The sequence below is a fragment of the Acartia tonsa genome, chromosome 1 (genome assembly GCF_053477335.1).
Source record: "Acartia tonsa isolate MP-2025a chromosome 1, ASM5347733v1, whole genome shotgun sequence".
NCBI classification, from domain to species: domain Eukaryota; kingdom Metazoa; phylum Arthropoda; class Copepoda; order Calanoida; family Acartiidae; genus Acartia; species Acartia tonsa.
The window spans coordinates 31859644-31881941 of record NC_137260.1 but is presented as its reverse complement, the minus strand read 5'-3'; the positions used below and the strand labels follow the sequence as shown (position 1 = coordinate 31881941).

Here is a 22298-nt window from a genome sequence, read left to right as displayed (position 1 = left end):
TAAAATTTAAACAAAATTTACCCCTGCCAAAAGATTATTTCAGGGGGGTAATTACCCCCCCCCCCCAAGCAAATTTTAACCCCGGGGTAAAAATTTTTGGGGGGTAAACAAAATATCTTATTCCTAAATTAAATAAAATGTTTCCAGAGAAACTTAAAATATTCGACAATATGTATGTTTCAAGTAATATATCTATAATACAAAGTAGCTTGATGTCTGTCCGTCCGTCTGTCCCTTAAGATCTCGGTAACCACTGAACCGATTGGATTCTACTCTTCAGGGTATATACCTATTGGTCATGTGGTGGTTTTAAGCTATTTTCTTGGGGGGTTGGACACCCCCAACCCCCCCAAAAACAAAAAAAAATCCCCCCATTTTTTTTTTGTAAGAAATATCCTTGGTCCTTTGTAGAAGATTTCCTTTGTGGAATATTTTTTTTTTTACAAATTTCACCTTACACTTTTTTTACCATCTCTTGGGGCAAAGCCCCTAGAGGCTAGGGGCGAAGCCGCTAGTATTATATATCTGGATAAGCCATATGAAACTTAGATACATTTTTAGAAGAATATATTTATATGATGTTTTGTTTGTCAAAAATTATGGATACTTTCCATAGTTATATAATAATATCAAATTACGTAAGAAATATGGATATTGTTTGATATTGTAGTGTAAAATCTTTTATTACCCGTCTTTAGAATCTCCATATGCCCAGTACTCCAGAGAGGAAGGGGGCTGTAAATTACAATAGTACCCAACATTTTATAAACACATTATCTTATTTGATGGCTTAAAAGCCTCGGGTATTTTTAATGATTTTTCATAGGTTGGTTCTGAACTAGTTGTGACCAAACTTTTCAATCAATAATTTTATATACAGAAGGGATATTTATGTCATCATTGGGGGCTGTATATAAATTTATCTTCTATTGTCTTATCCCTTACGATCCCTGCCAGCAATCAAATCATACCAAAACATGTTTTCAAGATGGAAATGTGGACAAATAATCTAAAGAGGATGATTTTAGTAAAAATAAGATTGGATTTTTCTTTTCAAAACTCGTGCTATGTTATCAAAACACCAAATATGTTTTTTTTTTATAAACACATGCTTATATATAAAACACCATAATGTAGGGATCGGCAGCCACGCTACCTATAAATAGTGTCATTCTTGTTTATCTAATAGCCTCGGTAATGGGTTTATTATCAGTTTATATGATACAAAGTTTAGTTTTGGGTTGTGAAGTTTTAATTTTTAAGATTTTTCTCCTGTTCTGTGAAGGAGTGTGGTGTAGGTTTAGAAAAGATAAATTGTTTATCAAAATATATTTTCAAGAATTGTACAGTAAATATGGTAGCGAGCCTTCTTGCTGTTGAACAGGTTTCGGGTTGGACGTCACGGCGTCATACTAAAGATGTTAAAATTGGTACCTTCTACTGCTGGAATACAAATAGTGGGATGAATGTTTTGGCGCACTTCATTACTATGAACAATGAAAACTTTCGGACAAAGTTCACACAATCAAGGGAAGTTTGACTGTTACTCTAATATCCATGGGTGAGATAATCTAGATGGTCGATTACTTGAAGTCAAAAGAGGACCTCGCCTCTACCTGGTAAAAATATTTAATCAAAACAGCAGAGGGGTTAAGGGGAGGGGTCAAATAACTGTATGTCCCTACCCAGTGGACCCTGTGTCGACTTTCAATACTCAAGAGTTGGAAAATAACTGACACCCCCCCCCCCCCCCCGCAAAAAAAAGGCTAGACCTGCCCTGAACAAAAAAATAAACCAATGGTAAAATGAACACGATCTTGACATAAACACAAACAGGCAAAAAAATTGCTAGGGCGCAATAGAAGGATTAATTAAAACTTAATTATAAAAGAAATAGATCTTTTAATTTTACTAGTTGCAACCACAAATATTTTTTTTTGCCTTGCTACTGATGGATGATGTCATCTTTGTTCCAGTCATCAAGATGTTAATAAAGTAATAATGTACATTGTACATCAAAAGTAACTATCAACCTATTAATTACCTCATACGGGCGAGGAATCTGTCCATGACCCTTTAACGTCATGTCCAAGGACCAAACAACCTAGGATAATTCCTTCTTTTCTATTAAACACCCGGGGTATAAAGGTAAAGAAACTCCAAACAGACAACAAATGACCTTTGTTTAGAGTTTAAATCTGTACATAGTTATGAATAGCGCCTGTTTTGGGCAATGGCATTCCCACTACTTTGTCTATTCATGTCACGCATCTGAAGTAGTAGGAACAATTTAAAGTCTTTAGTTGTGACGCGGTGTTGAGCTAAGATTCAATCTTATCACCTTCCCGATGACGAGCGGATGCACTACTTGTTCAGCCACGGTCGCAAGTATAATCAAAACAGAAGGTACAAACCTTGAAGATATTATAGAAACTTATAAAATTAAATTGAAACAATAATATTTGCTCTTTTAGTTGAGTTTATTATACTGATTCCAAATCAACATTGTGCTTTAGTCAAATATTTTTGTTTAGTTTTAGGCTTGATTTAGTTTGGCATAATGCATTTTGCACTGCACTGCTGAAAAGTATCGCAACAACTTAGCTTAGAATAGAAGAGTAAACCGAAATATTGAATAAACAAGGATGACAACATCCATAAAAAAATTGTGATTAAAAAAGCTGAAAATCTACATATCTTTATGAACCTACGGATATTCTCGTAAGAGTTTTAGAGTTGCTACGCTTTCTAAATTGTTAGTAACTGTAACAGGAAGCATATCTACATTAAAGATAACATACGACTCTAATTTAATTATGAAAAAGCTTCTCTACGCAAGGATGCTTTATGGACTTAAGTACAAACAATCGTTAAAGAGTATCTCCTCTATAAAATTAACAAGTATCAATTTTAATCTAATATATTATACTACATAACTAATGAAAATTTAAATCTACAATATGAGTAAATAATCTAAGCTACAATAATATAAAAACTAAAAGTATAAACAATTGACTAAGACAAAATAATATTAATTAGCTAATTTGAATAAATATAAACTATAGGGAAACTTTACATTAACAAATATAGGTGGGTTTTCCTACTTAAAGATTTTACTTTCCATGTCAATTAGTTGAAAACTTACTCAACAAGTTAGAATCACAATATTTTCAAATATTCGAATAACAATTTAAAATTCTATACATTATTTGGGATTTAATCGCCTATTCTTAATAAAAATTGCTTTTCAAGCATTTCTTATTGGTTTAAATGTCGACGATGATTTGAATATTAGATACCTTTCAATGATAAACATAATTCATTACTTTTTTATAATATTATTTTTCTTTAAAAAAACATGATTTTATTTCCTACTATTGACTAACAAGCCAGAGAGGAAGGGAAGGGACAAGAACCAATTAATGATACTGCCTTCCAAATTATATTAGCTCGTTCTGTAATTCATTAGCTCAAAAACTTTACGAATTCAATCTAACTATTGGGTAAAAACTTTACGTATTTGAAGGTAGATAAATTTATCGTCCATTGTCCCATCCCCTAAGAACCCTGCTAACAAACATTATTTTCTACTTAGCGAAATTTTGTAGTATGAATTTTCATGTATATGTACTCAATAGAATACTTTGTCAGCGCCACCCATGTTGATAACATCAACTTCGAGACTGTCAATAGGAGCTCTGCGATATCTGAAAGTAAAATTTTTGTCATCATATCGAGAAAAAAAAAGTTTGTAAATCTAAGGATGTGCTTTCACATTAAGAGTTTCGTTGATCACTGATAAAACACCCCCCCAAGCAATATATTTTTTAATGATTGGTATTAGTTGATTGCTTGATTAGCCATAGTTTCTTAGGGTTTGGGCCTAAGTAGTCATGGAGTAGGCTGAAACGCTTTTGTCTAGCTACTAGGGCTATCAAGCTCCACGTTCAAGCACATTATGACTTGACCCGCTGTCTCATGAGAGCTACTCATTATTACCTCACCCTCGCCGAGTATGGCAGGTGTCCCAATTTAAGTCACCGTAATGAATGACGCTCTCCTCAGAGGAGCTTGGGATAAGGGTAGTACTGATATTATGTACGTACGTTACTATTGAGTATCCAAACTTACCCAATAATCCCCTTCTAACACAACCAGGGGAAGTTGCGTGATTATTATTGCGAATGAGAAATTCGAGTCAACACACGGAGAATTGAACTCGAACTCTCACCATCGTAGTGCAGTGTGTTACCACTGAGCCACTGGTATTAGTTTTTTCCTGTGCTTATTAGCTTAACCCCAAATACCAAATGTAACCTTTCTTTATAAATCTTTGAATTGAAATTGTTTTGGTACCTGGCAGGTATTTGATACCACTCGAGAGCGCCGCCTTGTGCGGGAGCTGCGGCAGCCACAGCTGCTGCTGGTTGGCCGCTAGCAGCTACAGCCTGTGACAATATTTACTTTATCTTTCTGATTTAAACGCCGTTACTTTGCAGTTTTCTAATTAATTTTCTTTTTTAAGGAAAATAATACTAAAAATGTACAAATTAAGATGTAACCATATAAATGCACATATACAACACATCAATAGAAAAATAATCATACGTGCATTTAAATGTTTACACATAAATTTGCATATTTTTAGTATTTGATCAATATTTCTTGAATATGAGAGATACAAAGTTATGGCAAAACACATATGTTAGTGTTTGAATATATGCAGAAAACATCAAATTATTTTCACGATTCAATATTGCATTCTAAAAAACATAATAAGCCATGAAAATTGAAACAAAAACCCTAGAATGTAATGTGATTATATCTTGCTAAGAATAAGACCTTTAAACCTAGATAGACAGACATTAAACTTATCCTTGATAACCTCTAGAAAATGGGATTTGGGATTTGGGACAATGGATTTTCATTACTCAAAACTATTTATATCGTGCTCCTGACATAGAAACATTAAGAGCCTAAGAACAAGGTATAAGTAAGAAGCGAAATAAATCTAAAATAATATTTGGGGGGCAAATAAAAAGGTCGTCTTTACAATAATGTGTTGTTCCTCAAAATCATTAAATCTCGACAAACATTTTTTCTATTTATTTCAGTTGTTGGGTAGTGTACAGCTGGTAAAGGTCATTTTTAACGTCTTCCATTATAACGCAATGAGCAATGTGTTCCGCCACAGTCGCGGGTTTAAGACAGGTAGCTATGACTTACCTGGCAATGGTTAACACAATCAAGGGAAAGTAACCTGTATCTGTTCTACAGCAGAATGAAGGGTGTTTGTCAATTGTCTGTTGAATTTTATTGAGGGTTGGTGTGGTGCCACAGTCTAAAACAGAAAATTTATTGTTTATCATTTTGTTAAAAACTCGAGCTTTGAGATGGTTTTATGCCATTTTCTGCCTTCTCAGAACAAATATAGTGAAGGTCAAACACATATAAATACCATATTTTGAAGAAAAAAATATGAATTATAGCCTACATTGTAATTCTATTTCCCGTTTTAGCATTATTCTTCCTATTCTTGCAATTTAAAAAAAATAAAACTATTAACAACGGGGAGGAGAAGGCTTTTTATCCTATGCCCAGCCCCTACGGAGCTGGCTAGAACCCAATATAACCTAACCAACCAAACCCCATCCAAAGCAATAATCATCATACAAACAAAAAACTACTCCCCCCCTAATCTTTAACTTAAAAAAATAAGATGCAGGAGTAGATTTCTAAACAAGGCACTTTGAGTTAAAAAACGTAACACTCAAGCTATAATTCATACCTTAATATTCTCTGGGTTCAAGAAGTTGACGAAATCACTACGCGTATTGCTGTTCAGGATCGAAGCTAAAAAAAAACTTACAAGCTTAAAATAGAACGTAGGGAAAAGCATTGATAGGTAGGAAATGAATTTAAAAAGTAAAATATTGCATTGGAGTTTAAAAATACTAAACATTTTTTTTAAATTGGTGGAAAAAGAAACTTTTTATCTCAAAAAAGCATAAAAAAAACTAAAGGGTGGGGGGGTGGGGTTAATGCAACAATCTCGTAATCAGTGAGCAATTGGCAATTAGGATTCGAATTTTGATCTGAAATTTTGCATGAGTAATTATTGGAAGGTCTATTTTCCCTAAATTGAACAAAAAGTTGAAAAAGTAACGGCTAACGGCTCAGCCGTTTAGCCATTTTTAAAAACTATTTTCAAGGCAAATCATCACGAAACCCATCTCCACATAATACTCTTTGCTGCTCCAAAACGTTTTTAAACGGTTCTAGCCGCTAGTTGCTGGTATTAGAATTCTAAAAATGTTTTTTTTGTATCATTTAAGATAAGATAAGATAAGATTTTATTTCCTCTAAGGTGCATATAATTAGGGCGAGTTACTAATAAAGTTTACAATTTTTTAACTATAGGTTTCTTCCTGAAAAAGATTGCATGTTAATTAAGATACTAGATTTCTTTCCTGAAAGAGATTGCAGGCAAGATAATAAATAAATTATTACATATACAGTGAATAATAATCCATTAAATTGTAATTTATTAGCAATTTTAAGATCCTGTAGTACATTTACTATTTATGTACCTAGCTCAGGGTTGTAGTGAACTTCTCCTTCCCCGTTCACCTACATTTTACATTTTACAATACAATTTTATTATATAATTGAACACTGAGCAAGCTGTGAAGCGAGTGGATGGCTTAACCCCGGCCGGGGTTGTTGAACCGCAGTTCTTCGCGGCGCTTACCAAATCGTTTCATAGCTTTTTAGAAAATAGTTGTAACAAATTATTTTAGTTACATATTGACATATATAAACACATATATAAGACTACTATACTACTGGTAGTATGATTTAAACCAAAAATATGTTTCAAAAAGTTGATTCCTACATAATTTTTGGCAGATTTGCCCTAAAAATAGCCAAAAAACGGCTAAACGGCTGAGCCGTTAGCCGTTACTTTTTCAACTTTTTGTTCTCTTTAGGGAAAATAGACCTACCAAGGATAACTCATGCAAAATGTCAGATCGAAATTCGAATTCTAAGTGCCATTTGCTCACTGATTACGAGATGGTTGCATTAACCCCCCCCCCCCCTTATAATAAATACAATGATATGAACAATTTCAGGATATTTTTAACTGAATTATTTTTTTTTTTTTTATTGCAGTGTTCTCATTTAAAGGGATGAAATACTACCAAAACCACTGAACTTTAAATCCAAAATATTAAAGATTCCAAATTTTGTTGGCCCTTATCCATAATCATAAAACTAACAACCCTAATGAAATTACCTTTATTGGCAGCTATAGCCTCCATCCCAGCTTCAGAAGCGGCCTCAGCAGCTCCAACTGCTTATAAGCAGATAAATTATAATACTTTTATTTGTTTTTAGACCTTAGAGTTGGTCATTAAAAAAATTTACATTAAATTTTAAAAATTTACATTAATTCTATGTGTCCTTTATCTCACAGTCTTGTTTTCTTTTTATAGAGGAAAAAGTAAGCTCTAGTTCAAAATTTCTATATCTAAAATCATTTTTGCCACTTATTTCTTATCGTAATTATGTACCTGTCTACCCAACAAATTTGAAGGTAGTTCTATTAATCACAAGCTAAAGTGTGTAATGTGTATGTATAATATATACCACAGGAGAAAATTAAGAATAGATTTTAACCAATTTTAAAGTGTTAAGTGATTTTATTTAACCTTTAAAAGACCCAACTCTCATTGTTGGGTGAATTTGCGGTTTTTATGCAATTACAAAAAGAGTTTAGTGATAAATGAATGGCATTCCTGAATCTGAAATATTATTGTCTACATTATCACAGTCATTTTGTCCAGAAATTGTTTCAATATCTGAGGTATTTTCTTCATTATCTGTCTCATCACACTCTTCATCTACCTGATCTTCCAGATCATCACCAGCACCAGTCTCATTGGATGGAATAGAATCATTAGCGCTGGACGCCGCTGAAGGGATCCGCTCATTGACTTCAGGTACTTCTGCGATGTTACCATCCTGAAATTGATAAAATCATGAAAACTAAAATAAAATATAAAAATAAAACAAAGATCACTGTCTTTTCGTGTTTTAAGTTCAAACTTAATGGAACGCCTGTATAGTAATAAGAGGGGGGGGAAGTTTTGACACATTTGCGTAAACAGTGAATAAAGGCTTTATCTTTGGACTGAGAGGATAGGTTATTACAGATAAAATCATTCTTATATGATAAATTTTTCCAAGTTTAAAGATTTTTTGAATAGGCCTCCAGGTTCAGGAGCTGCAGGCCTCCAGGTGGTCTCTGGACAGGTAAAAATAAGACTTAAAATATTTTTTTCTAGAGATAGAGTTCAACTTAAAAAAACAAAACACCTATGCATCCTTTTTCTTCAAATATGTAAATAACACTTAAAAAGATGCATATTTTGTTTTATAAGTTGACCTCTAAATCTTCCTGGAGGCATGCAGCTCCTTAACCTGCAGGCATATCCAAAAAAACTTGGGAAAATTCATCATATAAGAATGATTTTATCTTTAATAACCTATCCTCTCAGTCCAAAGATAAAGCATATATTAACTGTTTACGCAAATGTGTCAAAACTTCCCAACCTCTTATTTTCGGAAACTTCGAAGGAAAAAGGTGCAGATATGCAAATATTTAATTAAGCAGACACATATATCCTACAGATAGACTTTAAATTGCTGCACAGAACTATTAAAAATTAGTTTGTAATGCTTTAGCATCATTTTTTTTATATAAAAATTTCATACAGATTACAGATAGACAAACATACATCATACAAATTCTTTGGTAATTTTTATTAATTTGGAAGAAGCAGTAAAAACTATACCTATGCATTTTTTTCAAAAAGGCATTATAAAGGTTAAAATGCGTTTTTATGAATATGAAAATAGAAAAAAACAAATTATTATGAGGAATAATGGTCGCTTTACTTAATCAGACATAGTATACATGCATATGAATAACACGAATTTATCTAATTTGACTTTATTCAATTCGTCACAATAAAATTATTTTTTTGGGATTTTTCTTATGCTAGGTCAAATGGATATTATTCAAATAGATTTACCTACTCAAAATATAAAGAAAATATACTACTAAAAAGTAAAAATAAGTAAAAAAAAATTACCTCAACAGAAATTGAATGCAAGTCTACTTCTGCCTCAGAAATATGGGCTAATGACATGGTTCCAAGTATCTAACAAACATAAAAAATGAACTAGGATTTAATACTATCACTTACATACTAAAACAAATAAAACGTAAGCATCATATTAGATCAATTTTAAGGGCAATAATAAATCAAACATATAAAAGCTGACTTTATGAAAAGATAGTTATTTTGCTGAGAAAGTTGGTAGGTACTTTTTTCCTTAGGAATTCTTTCAGATGAACCTTTTTAATTAAGTAAGTGTGCTTTAGTGGTCCTTTCACATAAAGTTCTAGATGAGCACTGATAAGCCCCCCCCCCCCTCCCACACCCCTACTTCAGAAAAATTAAAAATTATGGGGAGGTTATTAGTTTTACCCTCTATGTCTATTGTCTGTAGGGTGTCCTGACCCTAACCTCCCTCCCTCCGTATTTCCAATTTATTTCAAATAAAGGTCGTTTTTTTGGGAGGGGGGGGGGGTACTTTGTGTGAATGCACTACAGCTTTCCAACTCTATGACCCAGTACAAAAACATTTACCTGTATTTCCATTACTTCATCCGTTTCATGTGACTTTTGGGGTTCTGTAGATTTAGTGAGGAAACTGGTTGAGGGTAAATTCTCTTCACTGTCACTTGATGAGGACTTGCTGTTAAGTTGATGGTGGCCGCGACGTTTTCTTTTGGATGTTTTTTTCTGCTTTATTTCTTCTATTGAAGAATCTTTTTTGTTGCCACGAGGCTTTCTTTCAACTGATGACTCCTCAAGAATCTCAACTGATGACTCCTCAAGAATCTCAATTGAAGAATCGACATTTTTTCTTTTTTTCTTTTTTCCTTTGCAAGATAATTCTAAACTAATTTTCTTGAAGTTTCTAAAAAAAAATATTTCAAAATTAGTATTTCTTATCACAATAAAAGTATAAAATTCAACTTAACACAATGACAAGTCAGACATTAAAAAATTACCTTTATATACAAAAACGTAATGAAAACATCCATAAGTAGCGAAGCTTAAAAATCATGGAAGAACATCCAAAATAAACTATAGAATATTTAAACACAAAATAAAAATTTATATAAAATCACGAAACCTTTCATGTTTTATAATGTGGAAATCAAGGAATCGATCTAGCACCACAACCAATAAGTAAATCTTAATGAAACTTTGTGAAATTATGTAAAATGTAATCTTATTCAATATCTGAAAATTTCAGCCATCTATCTGGACTAGGAGTTGAAAAAAAGCTTGAAGACTTAAAAAACTAGGAATCGATCTAGCACCCCAACCAATAAGCAAATCTCTTAGAAACTTTATAGAAGTGTGCAGAATTTGAATTTATTTGATCCATGAAAATTTTAGACTTCTATCTTTAATAGGAGCCGAGTAAATCACGTTTCCCCCAAAACGTTTCAGACATACAGACGGACATTTCAAATTATAGAGTAGCTTCGCTACTAAAAATCCTGTGAAAGCAAAAGTAAAAGTTTCGTTTTCTTGTCATTTTTTCCCCCTTAAAGGTTTTTCAAAACCTAGTGCTCTTTGTTTTCTCTTTTTAGTAGCGATTCTACTCTATAGTTCACTTTGGGTGACTGAGAGCCATTCCGTAAAGCTATAGGGTAAATGTGATTTTCTCGACTGCTTTTAAAGACAGCTGAAATTTTCAGTGAAGATTCCTATAACAAATGCGCATCCAATCTATACAGTGTTGGCTGTCTTTCGCCCCCCCCCCCCTCCCTCAAATGCCCCTAGAGTCCTATAGGAGCGTAGCTGCTGGTTTCATATACTAGAATTAGGAATGATTTTTTTATTTAAAAAATTTGACTTACTTTGGAAAAATTGTTTCATGAACTTCTCTTAAATGTTGACCAACAATTTTTCTTATGATGAAAGACCCTAACACAGGTTTTCTGTTTTCATAATTCTAAAAAAAGGAACTGTATAAGTAAAAGTCATAACAAGGAGATTTTAGTTATGGCCAAATAAAATTTTCACTATCTTAACCACCCAAATGAGATAAATTTGAAAATATCTATATACTCACTAGTTCTATGAAGCGTTTAAAATCTCGAAAGTCATCTCTGGCATCTTGATCATCTTCAAAATACGCACTAAATTTTTTTTATTAAAAGTGGTGGGACATTGCTTTAAAAGTTTAGTTAAAATGACTCATAAGGCAAAATTAATATCGCTCTTATTTAAAATTATGTATAAGAATATTCTGAATATCAGAATTTTTAAGTTAATTACATTACGTATTTACTTCATAAATAAACACTTCACGAAAAGTAGGTAATGTATTTTTAAATTGAAAAATAGATTCATGTTTTTTGGTGTACAGATATACAAACCCCAAAGTCTGAAAATTATTTAACCAAACACAAAAATTAAAAATTTTATGAAAAAGGCTAAGATATTCAACATTTCATATAGGCAGAAACGCATACCACTTTGTCAGAAAAGGTATACATATCCAATTACTGCAATCGACTGTAAATTATTTCCTATTGCTTTCAGAAAAAAATTTATAATCTGATGTCAAATGTTAAATGTTTAAGATACGCAAAATTTCATGACTTGATGAAATATAGATTATTCAATTAAAGATTAAATGAAGATTATACTAGGTGAATGCCCAAGACCATAAGTAGATTAGCATCTAAAAATCTTATTACCTGGCCGTTCGACAAAGCTGTAGAACTTGATCTGATTCTTGGAAAATTTCTTTATACTCCTAAACAAAACAAAAAATATTTGCCTTTTTTCCGCCAAATTAGAGAATTTTCTGTGACAAACTTCTTTTTCCATAAAAATTTCCCTTACATTTTCACATGACACTAAATTTTTATGGATTTTGTCATCCTTGTTTAAAAATTGTATACCTTACTGGGAGTTTTTAATGTAAATCCATACTGGTCTCCATCATCTGTCACAATATTTAGCAAAAATTTCCAGCGATCAACGATCTCTAAACGTAGAAAACACATAAAACATTAATAATATTACTTCAATTATTATGACTGAATGAATAAAACTCATCTCCGTAAATGAAAACATCATTATCATTTCACAACAACATGTATAAAAACGTATCAAGCATCTCACATAAAAAGTTAAAACTTACTTTCAATTCTCCATTCATTGACAGGACCTTTTGTTATATTGAATGGAGGTGAATCTGGAAATTGGCGAGCTTCTCCAGAAAAATATAATCCTAAAAATATTACAAAATTAAGTTGTGTCATGATCAACAAAATGCATGGTATGTCATTTCCTAGCTAAGCTTTCAGATTTATTTTATTTTGACCAATATATTCGAACATTTTGTCTATTAATAATACATTAATACAGTGTAATTGAATAGGTTTTCTTTTGCATAGTAAAGCCTAGTCAAATAGTAACATGAACATTAAAGAATCCAATAAATACCAAACAATCAAAGTTTCTTCAAAAAAAAGATCTATTTGTTATAATTAATATCTTAATGCATACAAATAAATATAAACCTCCTTTTAACGTTGACAAATCTGTTTTGTGGAATCTTAACAGATGACCATCCTCACAAAACATTGAAAAATCCTCCAACATGTAGGTTGACTAGAAATTAAATTTTTTTAGGAAAAAAATAAAATATGAATAACACAAAAAAATATGATATTTAATTTACCCTTTTTAATCAGCATTTCTTTAAAATCGTAGCTTTTCTAATAAAGAAAGGGTTGATCCGTCCGTGCGTCTGTAACGTATATTATCTGTATTTCCAAATAACCTTTTAATTTAATATTTTTACCTATTTATAAAACTATATGATATACCTAATTATACTATTCCCCTATTTTTGAAATAATTAATGAAATCTTGCTTTAATCGAATTACATAATTAAAATGTTTTAATGACCAGCCATACAATTTACCTTATCATCCTGTATTTATGTAATTTTTTTATAGAAAGCGTGAAAAATTTTGGTTTAATCTTCAAAATAACGTTTTATGTCAAATATGTTACCACTCTGTATTTTTTGTTAATGTTTAGTCTTATTTTCTGAGCTCTAGAGCATCGCTTTCATTGATGTTGTCATCCATGTTAATTCAAAGGGGGGAGGCGGATGTGCCACTTTTTGAAACCAAAACTAAAAGTCAACAAAGGAACTCAACTAAAAAAAGAGTTACAGGTCTGAGATTTTGCATGGCAGTTGCTTTATAGGGGTACAATATGGAACTGTGAAGAAACGGCGGCGCAACCGCCGAAAACCGCCGTAATTTTTTTTGCAATTTCTCGGCGGTTTTTGGCGGTTGCGCCGCCGTTTCTTCACTGTTCCATATTGTAACCCAATAAAGCAACTGCCATGCAAAATCTCAGACCTGTAACTCTTTTTTTTAGTTGAGTTCCTTTGACTTTTAGTTTTGGTTTCAAAAAGTGGCACATCCGCCTCCCCCCTTTATACTTACATCGTTCTCCAAGCCTTCATAAGACTGCACGAACTGCACTTGAAAATTTGGAGTAGAAGTGGTAATGTCCTCACTAATTACCTGCCCGCAAGAACTGAAAATATTGTAGTTTAGTATTTTTATATTTTAAAGACAAAAATAATCAGTGGAGATAGTTACATGTCCGCTTTATGTCTTAATGGTCGTTTTGAGTCTGGGACATACCATGGTTCGGTTTTTACATTAAGCAGGTCCAAGAGGGGGGGGGGGGGTATATAACCCCTTATTATATTTTTCAAAGTTGGCAATACAATAGTTGAGAAATAACCAACGCCTGAACCAAAATGAGGGCTTGAACGCAGGGAGTAAGGGAGAGGACAATGGATCGCATATTCAATTTTTAGGAGTCTCAGACTTTTGGTACTGGCTTAAAGGGAATGTACAAGAATTTGGTACTTTCTGACTGAGTTTGGGTACTAGCGCATGTAATGCCGCTACTCGTTTTAAATAAAGCAGACAGAGAGTATAAAGGTAAGAATACACGGCCACCCTCCCATAATCTATTTCAATCCCCACCTCTCTTTTTTAATGCAGACGACAGGGAAAAGGAGAAGATGGTGAGGGCTAGGGGCAAGGATAATAGACAGGATATTCTTGCCCAGCCAGCTAACTGTAGGCCGGGTCCAATAATCTTATAAGACAAAAATCAAACCTCATTGAATTCATCAAAAACAAGTTGTGATTTCGCCTGCCTGTCCCCTTTTTTCCCTGTTTATATAACTTGCCCCTTGCCGCCACCTCTCTTTTCCCTTTTCCTGTCATCTGGAGAGTTCAAGGGAGATTTTTCTAGAAATCAATTACAATTACAGTTAGGCCAGTCTGATATACTGATAATGCAATTTTGAAATGATTGCTTATTTTCTTGGAACTTTTTTTCTTAGTTTATAGTTTATTAAATGTAACTAACAATCCCTTAACAATTTCCTCCGATTTTTCTGAATTAATCTGGATTTCATAGCCTTTCTTTGAAAACTCTTTAATTGAATTAATTGCCCTTTGTCCCCTCCCTTACTCCCTGGCTTGTACGTCCTTGCCTCTAAGTTATTTCAACCTTGTACATAAGATCACTATCCTTATATAAAAGTAAGAGGATGTGTGCCTGTCTGTCTGTGTGTACCGAAGGATCTCGCTAAACCGATTTAAGTTAACAACTATTTTGGGACACAACCCTTTTTAGAAAAATCACCTCTTGAAAAATTACATTTCACCGCCCCAAAAATTTAAACCCTCCTATTCCAACCTCAAGTGCTCCTAGAGGCCTCTAGGCAACAATGATTACCTGCAGATTTTATCTTCAAATTCGTCCTCTGGGGTGGGAAAGCTAAGATCCGAATCACTGTCCTAATAAAGAAAATGAAAAGTTATGGGCACAATTTTTTTACACGTAGCGAACCCGCTCGTTGTTGGAAAGGTTATGGGGTCGAATCCCCGCGTTATGATTAAAGAAGTTAAGGTTTTACTAATATTGGAGTCTATGTTTGAATTTAAATATAGTTAAAACGGGTAGTTGCACGAAATGCATTTAAACTTAAATCTAGTGAACTGCATATTTATTCTGTTCAATAGTTTAAACTACATGCATACATTTTAATGCAACCATCTCGTAATCAATGTATAAATGGCACTCAGATTCCAATTTCGATCTGAAATTTTGCATGAGTAATCCTTGATAGGTCTATTTTCCCTAAATCGAACAAAAAGTTGAAAAAGTAACGGCTAACGGCTCTGCCGTTTAGCCGATTTTTGGCTATTTTTAGGGAAAACCTGTCATAAATTACGTAGAACTTTTAAAACATATTTTTGCTTTAAATTATGTGAAATGATACAATTTTTTTTTAGATTTCTAGTACCAGCAACTACCGGCTAGAATCGTTTGAAAACGTTTTCGAGCAGCAAAGAGTATTATGTAGAGATAGGTTCCGTGATGGATTTGCAATTAAAATAGCCAAAAAATGGCTAAACTGCTGAGCCGCCAGCCGTTAGCCGTTACTTTTCCAACTTTTTGTTCGACTTAGGGAAAATAGACCTACCAAGGATTACTCATGCAAAATTTCAGATCGAAATGCGAATTCTAAGTGCCATTTATACATTGATTACGAGATGGTTGCATTAAAATCCCCTCCCCATTTTTTTATGAAATGCACTTTATGCAACTATCCCTTTATGTGAAAACGTAAATGAAAGCTACCTACTTTGATGTCCTTTTTCATATTTTTTTCAACATCATCGTGATCACTTCCAATAGAAGTACCGCAACTATCATCACTCAGACTTCCTTCTTCATCTTCTGGATAGTGATCTTTACGACTGAAATGTATTATTAGGTTATAATTACCATCATAATGAGTAACATATAATATTATACTTGTATAAAAGTAACAGGAAGCCTGTTTGTCTGTAGCGAAGAATCTCGTTATACCCCTGGATCGATTTAGTTCTTTTTTACAGCAAAGATGGAAAAAAGCAGGTTTTTTTTTAAAAAGAACAAACCAGTTGGTTTTTTTTGTTTAAATTGGTTTTTTTTGATAAAAAACAGTTTTTTTTGTTTTTTTAATAATATCCAAATTATAGACCTGCCCCCCCCCCTTTTTCTTACCCCCCCCCCCCTAAACGGGGGTGATTAAATCTGCCCAAAGGACTCGAAAAAGGGCAGCCCAAAACCGCCCGCCCAAAAGTGCCCGCCTGATTTGACAACCCTGGCTGATACGGTAATTTAGGTTTTTGACAGTTATTTACTGTATTATTTACGTTATGAAAAGATATAACTGGAAAGATACCTAGGCCTTAGTATAAATATTTTTAGAAAAAACCATCCCCACCTGTTTTTTTTTAAGCTTGGTTTTTTGGGTTAAACCAAGTGGTTTTTTTTTATGCCATCTCTGCTTTACAGTGAATGTTTCTATCTATTTTGGAAGGGGAATTTTACTATGGAATTATAAATTCTTATTGGCTGATATTAAGAGGATGCATAACTAATCCTGTATTTAGATTAATGAATCTATTACCGTTACGAACATACAAACAAACACAAACCGACAAACTTTTTGGGTACCCCAAGGCCATAGAAATTACGAGCATTTAATTTTTTTTGAATTGGTGGAGAACCGAACACTAGATGCCTTTTTTCCAAAAGGCATAAAAATACAACCTGGGCTTATTTTTGCTATCAGCATCCACCTCAACTCTCATTATATTTTCTCGTCGAAAACTATAAATAAAATCATTTAAATTACAAAAAAAACAAGGCTGACAACATCTTCATTAGTAGCGAAGCACAAAAAAACGCAGATTGACAAACAAAGTGAATCAAGCAAATATTTAAAGTTCATTAAAAAAGGAAAAAAGGATATTAGAATATAAGAAAATACTAAGAATGATATAAATCACGAAACCTTCATCAAAAATATTTATATGTCTTGTTGCATGACCCATAGACAGGCAAAGTAAGTTGTATACCTACTGGATAGTCTTATGAAAATGGAACCATCACAAAAAAAATCAGCAATCAATATGCAATAGCGCCGGAGAAAATAAGAAATATCAGGAAAAATAAAAGCTGCTAAAAACTGGCTTTAATTTTACAGTTGTACATATTTATATCCGCGGAAAGCTGTTTGTAATACGATGCGATTATTTTTAGTTTTTTTCCTCAAAAGATGGGAAAAATGGAATAATCTTTTCAGTACTCTTTATTTTTTCCCCTATTCACATATTTTTCATTTCCCCTTAAGCAGGGAATTCCACCCCTACAAAAAAGCATTACAAACCTGCATTCGTGAAACTCTTTAGTGGTCTTGCACATCCAGGATGCAAAACAATTTTCACAGGTGTGGTCATCTAACCACTGTTCTAGCTAAACCATTGTAAAATGTAAATTTATAAACATTATAGAAAGCTAAAATTACGCAGATTAAAGTGTAAAAAATACCGATAATAAGCTTTATATATATAGATTTATTTCAGGTAAGTTTCTAAATATACAAAATAGATAGAGATTATTTAAAGCATCTATGAGTAATGAGTAGTTCCTTTCCCCCTTGATAGTTAAATTGGGGTAGTTTCACGAAATGCATTTGAACTTAATTTAGTGAACCGCATATTTTATCCTGGTTAAATGGTTAAACTACATTAAAAAGGCATATATTTGAAAGAATTTCAATTTTCTATCACGTAGTTTTTAAAATATCAAGACTTGAAAATCGTCTTTTTAAATTGCATATATCACAAAGAGACAATTTTCAAGTCTTGTTTTTTAAAAACTACGTGGTAGAAAATTGAATTTATCTCAAATATATGCTATTTAAATGTAGTTTAACCCATTAACTAGGAAAAAATATAAGGTTCACTAAATTAAGTTCAAATGCATTTCTTGAAACTACCCCTTTAGAATCATGACAAAATTAAATAAAAAAATCATCTAACAAATAATGGACCAAAATTGTTTAATATTTAGGTTTTATCCATGGCACTTAATCTTGAGTGTTGCTATGTATGAAGCACCACATTAAATATTATAAGATAATTAAATCAAACTACCTTATTTTCGTCCATTAGTTTTTGTACTGTTGAGTGTGGAAGCATATTTAAGGCACTTCTCCTAATAATTAATGGGAGTGTTTTTCTTTGGGTATCTAACAATACTTCTTTAATCCTAAGATGTATAAGCAATGAATTTAAGGAAAATTTATCTTTTAACTTGTATCGGACTAAGGTCTAAAAAACAAAAAATCACAAGTGTCAATTGCAAATATGAAGAAAATAAAACAAAACGTTTGTTGAATATGATTCTAATTATCTATAAGAAATAAAAATTTGCGGGAGCCTACTGCTTCGCGACTGTCGTCACAGTTCCACGAATCCACATACCATTTGATTAAGCAACTACAATGACAAATCCCAGTGCTGTAAATTTTTTAATTGTTTTATCCTTTATGTTTTAGGTCTAGTTACAAAAGTGGCACAAACTCCCCAACCCACTTTCTTCATCATGCTTTTAGAACAGAAACTTCGAGAAATATGCCATAAATTTCTTGCTTTTGTTCGTGCATAGTCCGATTAGGTTGAGGTATTATTTAGGAAACAACTTTCAATATTTAACTTTTATAAGGCATAAAATGTAGCAAAAATAAAGTAGCATTTTTATAATATGACCCAAAGAAAAACATGCCTAGTAATGGGCCGAAACCTCGAGGTGTCGTCTCGTTCCAGCTGCATATCAAATATCAATAGTTATCTTATATCTACAAGGGATAGTTCCATGAAGAATATTGCTTAATATTTAGAGAATTGAACGGGTTAAGATTAATTTTGGTTACCAATAAAATATTACCTACCTAAGTTAAATGAAAATTATATCGAATTTATCAAAGAATGGACGAAGCAAGTTTCATGCATCAGTTGCCCAAATTCGAGAGATGCAGCGTCACAAGAATATTTTAAAAGGTCTATTTCATTACAGGGTTGAAAACATGTCACTTAAAGAAAAATAATAGAGTTGTAGCCAGTCAACAAAACCAATTACTGAAATCAGTAATATGTATATGAATACTCCTCCTGGAACTACCCCTTAAATTAGTCTATGTATGACATTTAATTGAGTTTCAAAACTTTGTATTTTAATTTATCTGCGCCTGCCTTTTGATTTGAAAAAATTTAGAATTTTCGACATTTTAAAATCTGAAAAAAAATAACAAAATGCTAACATATTGATAAACAGGAAATGTTTATTAAAAGCTCAACGAAAAAAAAATAGAGATTTCACAATTAAATAGACCAAATAATGGATGATTCACACTTTTTGTAGAAAAAATAAAATGCTTTTTTGTCCACACATCATAGGTTGTCTTGTGTTGAAGATGGTAGGAAGGAATACACCTCTTTAGTTGCAGAACTTGCACTCGATTTCGAAAACGAGGGTGGCATTGGGAGGAATATCTGGGGGTGCTCCTGAAATTATAAATGATTAGTATAATATCTTTCTAGCAGCTACGCCTCTTGGGCACTTGAGAGGGGGGGGGGGGCGGATTTTTTCCACTGGGGTGGTGGTACTTTCTCCCAAAATAGGTTTTAAACTTCTAAGGGAGTATACAAATACAATGTAAAGGAGAGCAATTTATGTAAAATAATGTTTATTGTGTTTACATTATTATCCTTTGCATCATGTATCATAAATATACAGAATTTTTTTTCAAAAAAAAGGGGAGGCAGGATTAGGGCTATATTACAAGAAAATTAAACTTTACAGGATATTTCTAAAGTCATGATTTTGCCAGGGATCTTAAGGGATAAGACAATTAAAATATAAATCTTTGAATACAATAAACAAATCATACCTTCTGTAGCTTCAAATTATTGGTAGAGAATTCAATTTTTAAAAAAGTACCCATAGTTGTCAATCCAAACAATAAAAAAAACGGGGCTATAAAACGTTGGATACAAGTGTAAATTACAGTCCAATATTTTCTTCCCTTACTGGGAATCTCTACATAAAACCTTTCTCTCTTTACCTTTGGAACCGTAGGCCAGGGGAGCTGGGATAGTCAACCTTCTCTTACCGCCAACCTTCATACCCATAATACCAGTGTCCCAACCCTGGAAAAAAAGGATTGAAATTCATTAAGAATCATTAAACTAAATTATTTAAAATTGATGAACTTTTAGAGTTGATTAAAATCATGAGACCATTTCTAACACATTACCATTCATGTTAAATAGAAGTTTTAAAAACTGTACCCTAAGTAAAAAGAAAACATATAAAAAATCGCTGTTTAGAAAAATATTTCCTTATTTTCACCTCAACAGAAGAGTTTAATGCAAATATAAGGGAAAGTTTTAGGAAATTAAATAAATATGTCTCAAAAGCTTCAAAATGACCTAATTTGGCGAAACAAATAAAATGCAAGTCTGCTCTTTTTGGCTAGTGCGGTGTAACGCCATGGCTACTTTACAATTCCACATTGTACCTTATTAACGCAACTGCCATGCAAAATTCCAGTGCTGTATCTTGTTTTGATTGAGTTCCTTAGTCCCTTCCCCTTCATGTTGACAAAAAGAAATGCAATTTATTACTACACTGCATATGTTAAAAATGCGAATAAGTGTCTAAAAATGCCTTTAAAATTAAAATTGTGGCGCACTTAACAAGAATTGACCCCCCCCCTATAATCTGTTTTATTTACCTTGATAACCTCACCAGCACCGAGCCTGAACTTGAATGGCTTGCCAGACTGACAGGCGTCAAACTGCTTGTTGTTGGACTGCAGACGGCCAGCATAATACATGCCAACCATTTTACCTTTCTATAATCAAAATCAAAATTAAAGCCTTAAAAACTTATTTGTAAGTATGGTTTGCGTTATTGTGAACTATTTAAGAACATACGAAATTTTATGTCTTCAAAGTTATGCAACTAAAAAAAAAGATTAGTTTTCATGAAAATATTTTTTTCCTGAATCTTTCAAAAACTTACAAAGATAAAATCATTCTAGTATGGACGCGAAAATTTTTTGCAAAATAAGACGGTTAATGTGTTGTATCATAGACAATTAAAGCTCGTAGAATTAATCTCTTTTTTATTGTTGTCATTTTGGGCGGGCGCATTTGGGCGGGCAGTTTTGGGCGGGCGGTTTTGGGCCGCCCGACATAAGGTCATTTTGGGCACCCCTCTTTTGGGGGAAGAGAAAAAGGGGAGGGGGTTAAAAAAGAAGGGGGGCGGGCGTATTTTTTGGGTGATATCCTTATACTAAAGTAACAGGATGTGTGTCTGTTTGTTTGTGTGTCTGTGTGTTTGTACCGAAGGATCTCGCTAACCGCTGACCCGATCGGGTTCTCCTTAACAGGGTAGCTTCTCATAGGTTCTGGGAAGGTTTATAACTATTTTGAGGGAAGGTACAACCACCCTCCTAAGAGAAATCGCCCCTAGAAAAAAATTACACTCCCCCAAAAACTTTTTGAAAATTTTTTAAACTAAAAATAAAAATGGGGGGAGGAAACAACCCCCCCCCAAAAAAAAAAATTAGTCCCCCTCAAAAATTTTTTTTTTTTCTTTTCAAATCTTATAGGTAGGTATAATAATTGGATTATTAAATTTGACTCTCCCCTCCTCAAGTGCCCAAAGAGGCCTCTAGGGCCGTAGCCGCTATTTAACTATATAAATTAGTAAGCTTTATTATATCTAGAGAAGGATTTCGCTTACTGCTGAACCGATATGGTTCTCCTTTCCAATGGAGCTTTTATAGGTCCTGAGATGGTTTCAGGCTATTTTATTTCTAATAATAAGTCTCGGTATGGTTTTAGGCTATTTTATATCCTTTTTATATGTTTTTTACGACATTTGCCCAAAAAGGGTGCCCAAAACCACTTTTGGGCGCCTAAAACCCGCCCAAAACCCTTTTGGGCAATTGGGCCGCCCAATATCAAAAAAAGTGCCCAATTCGACAACCCTGGACGTGGCCATCGGCCACATAACAGAAAGAGAGGGGTAGGTTTCTTGTAAAATCCGTAAAGGTTATGTGTTATAAGTAATAAACAGTAGTAGAACGATAAAAATTTATGCTAACTTTCAAAAAAAAATTTTGTCTATAGTTCTTACAATAAGAAATACACATATTTAGTGAATATTATCGTTCTACT

At 33.0% G+C, this 22298-nt stretch overlaps 3 protein-coding genes across 6 annotated transcripts in view; all 3 read right to left on the bottom strand.

The window, feature by feature from the left end:
- Positions 1 to 2904: 2904 nt before the first annotated feature.
- Positions 2905 to 19371, bottom strand: LOC145329932 (uncharacterized). Of its 2 annotated transcripts, none has more exons than XM_080174406.1 (6): positions 19302 to 19371; positions 7298 to 7357; positions 5789 to 5853; positions 5261 to 5341; positions 4357 to 4448; positions 2905 to 3707 (listed from the first exon to the last, which is right to left on the bottom strand). In XM_080174406.1, the coding sequence occupies exons 1-6, from the start codon at positions 19369 to 19371 to the stop codon at positions 3632 to 3634; spliced, it is 444 nt and encodes a 147-aa protein (XP_080030532.1). In that variant the 3' UTR covers positions 2905 to 3631. The 2 variants fall into 2 exon arrangements, with proteins under 2 accessions (XP_080030532.1, XP_080030542.1); XM_080174416.1 differs by having other exon boundaries at positions 7298 to 7354.
- LOC145329908 (uncharacterized) lies at positions 7483 to 19345 on the bottom strand. 2 transcript variants are annotated; one of them, XM_080174376.1, is made up of 18 exons: positions 19231 to 19345; positions 18835 to 18907; positions 18204 to 18264; positions 17435 to 17520; positions 16816 to 16875; positions 15860 to 15974; positions 14947 to 15008; positions 13629 to 13722; positions 12686 to 12776; positions 12304 to 12393; positions 12062 to 12147; positions 11855 to 11913; positions 11224 to 11290; positions 11009 to 11103; positions 9720 to 10053; positions 9159 to 9227; positions 7802 to 8025; positions 7483 to 7533 (listed from the first exon to the last, which is right to left on the bottom strand). In XM_080174376.1, exons 2-18 carry the CDS (start codon positions 18879 to 18881, stop codon positions 7512 to 7514), a joined length of 1662 nt encoding a protein of 553 aa, XP_080030502.1. In that variant the 5' UTR covers positions 18882 to 18907; positions 19231 to 19345; the 3' UTR covers positions 7483 to 7511. The 2 variants fall into 2 exon arrangements, with proteins under 2 accessions (XP_080030502.1, XP_080030494.1); XM_080174368.1 differs by lacking the exon at positions 7483 to 7533 and having other exon boundaries at positions 7660 to 8025; positions 18835 to 18908; positions 19233 to 19317.
- Positions 19343 to 22298, bottom strand: part of LOC145329920 (uncharacterized) — a 21049-nt gene continuing 18093 nt past the window's right edge. For both annotated transcript variants that reach the window (XM_080174386.1, XM_080174395.1), the window contains 3 exons: positions 20846 to 20965; positions 20174 to 20258; positions 19343 to 19613 (listed from right to left, as the gene is read on the bottom strand). In XM_080174386.1, coding sequence (XP_080030512.1) covers positions 19546 to 19613; positions 20174 to 20258; positions 20846 to 20965 — 273 coding nt within the window. In that variant the 3' untranslated portion in view covers positions 19343 to 19545. The remainder of the gene's footprint in view (positions 19614 to 20173; positions 20259 to 20845; positions 20966 to 22298) is intronic.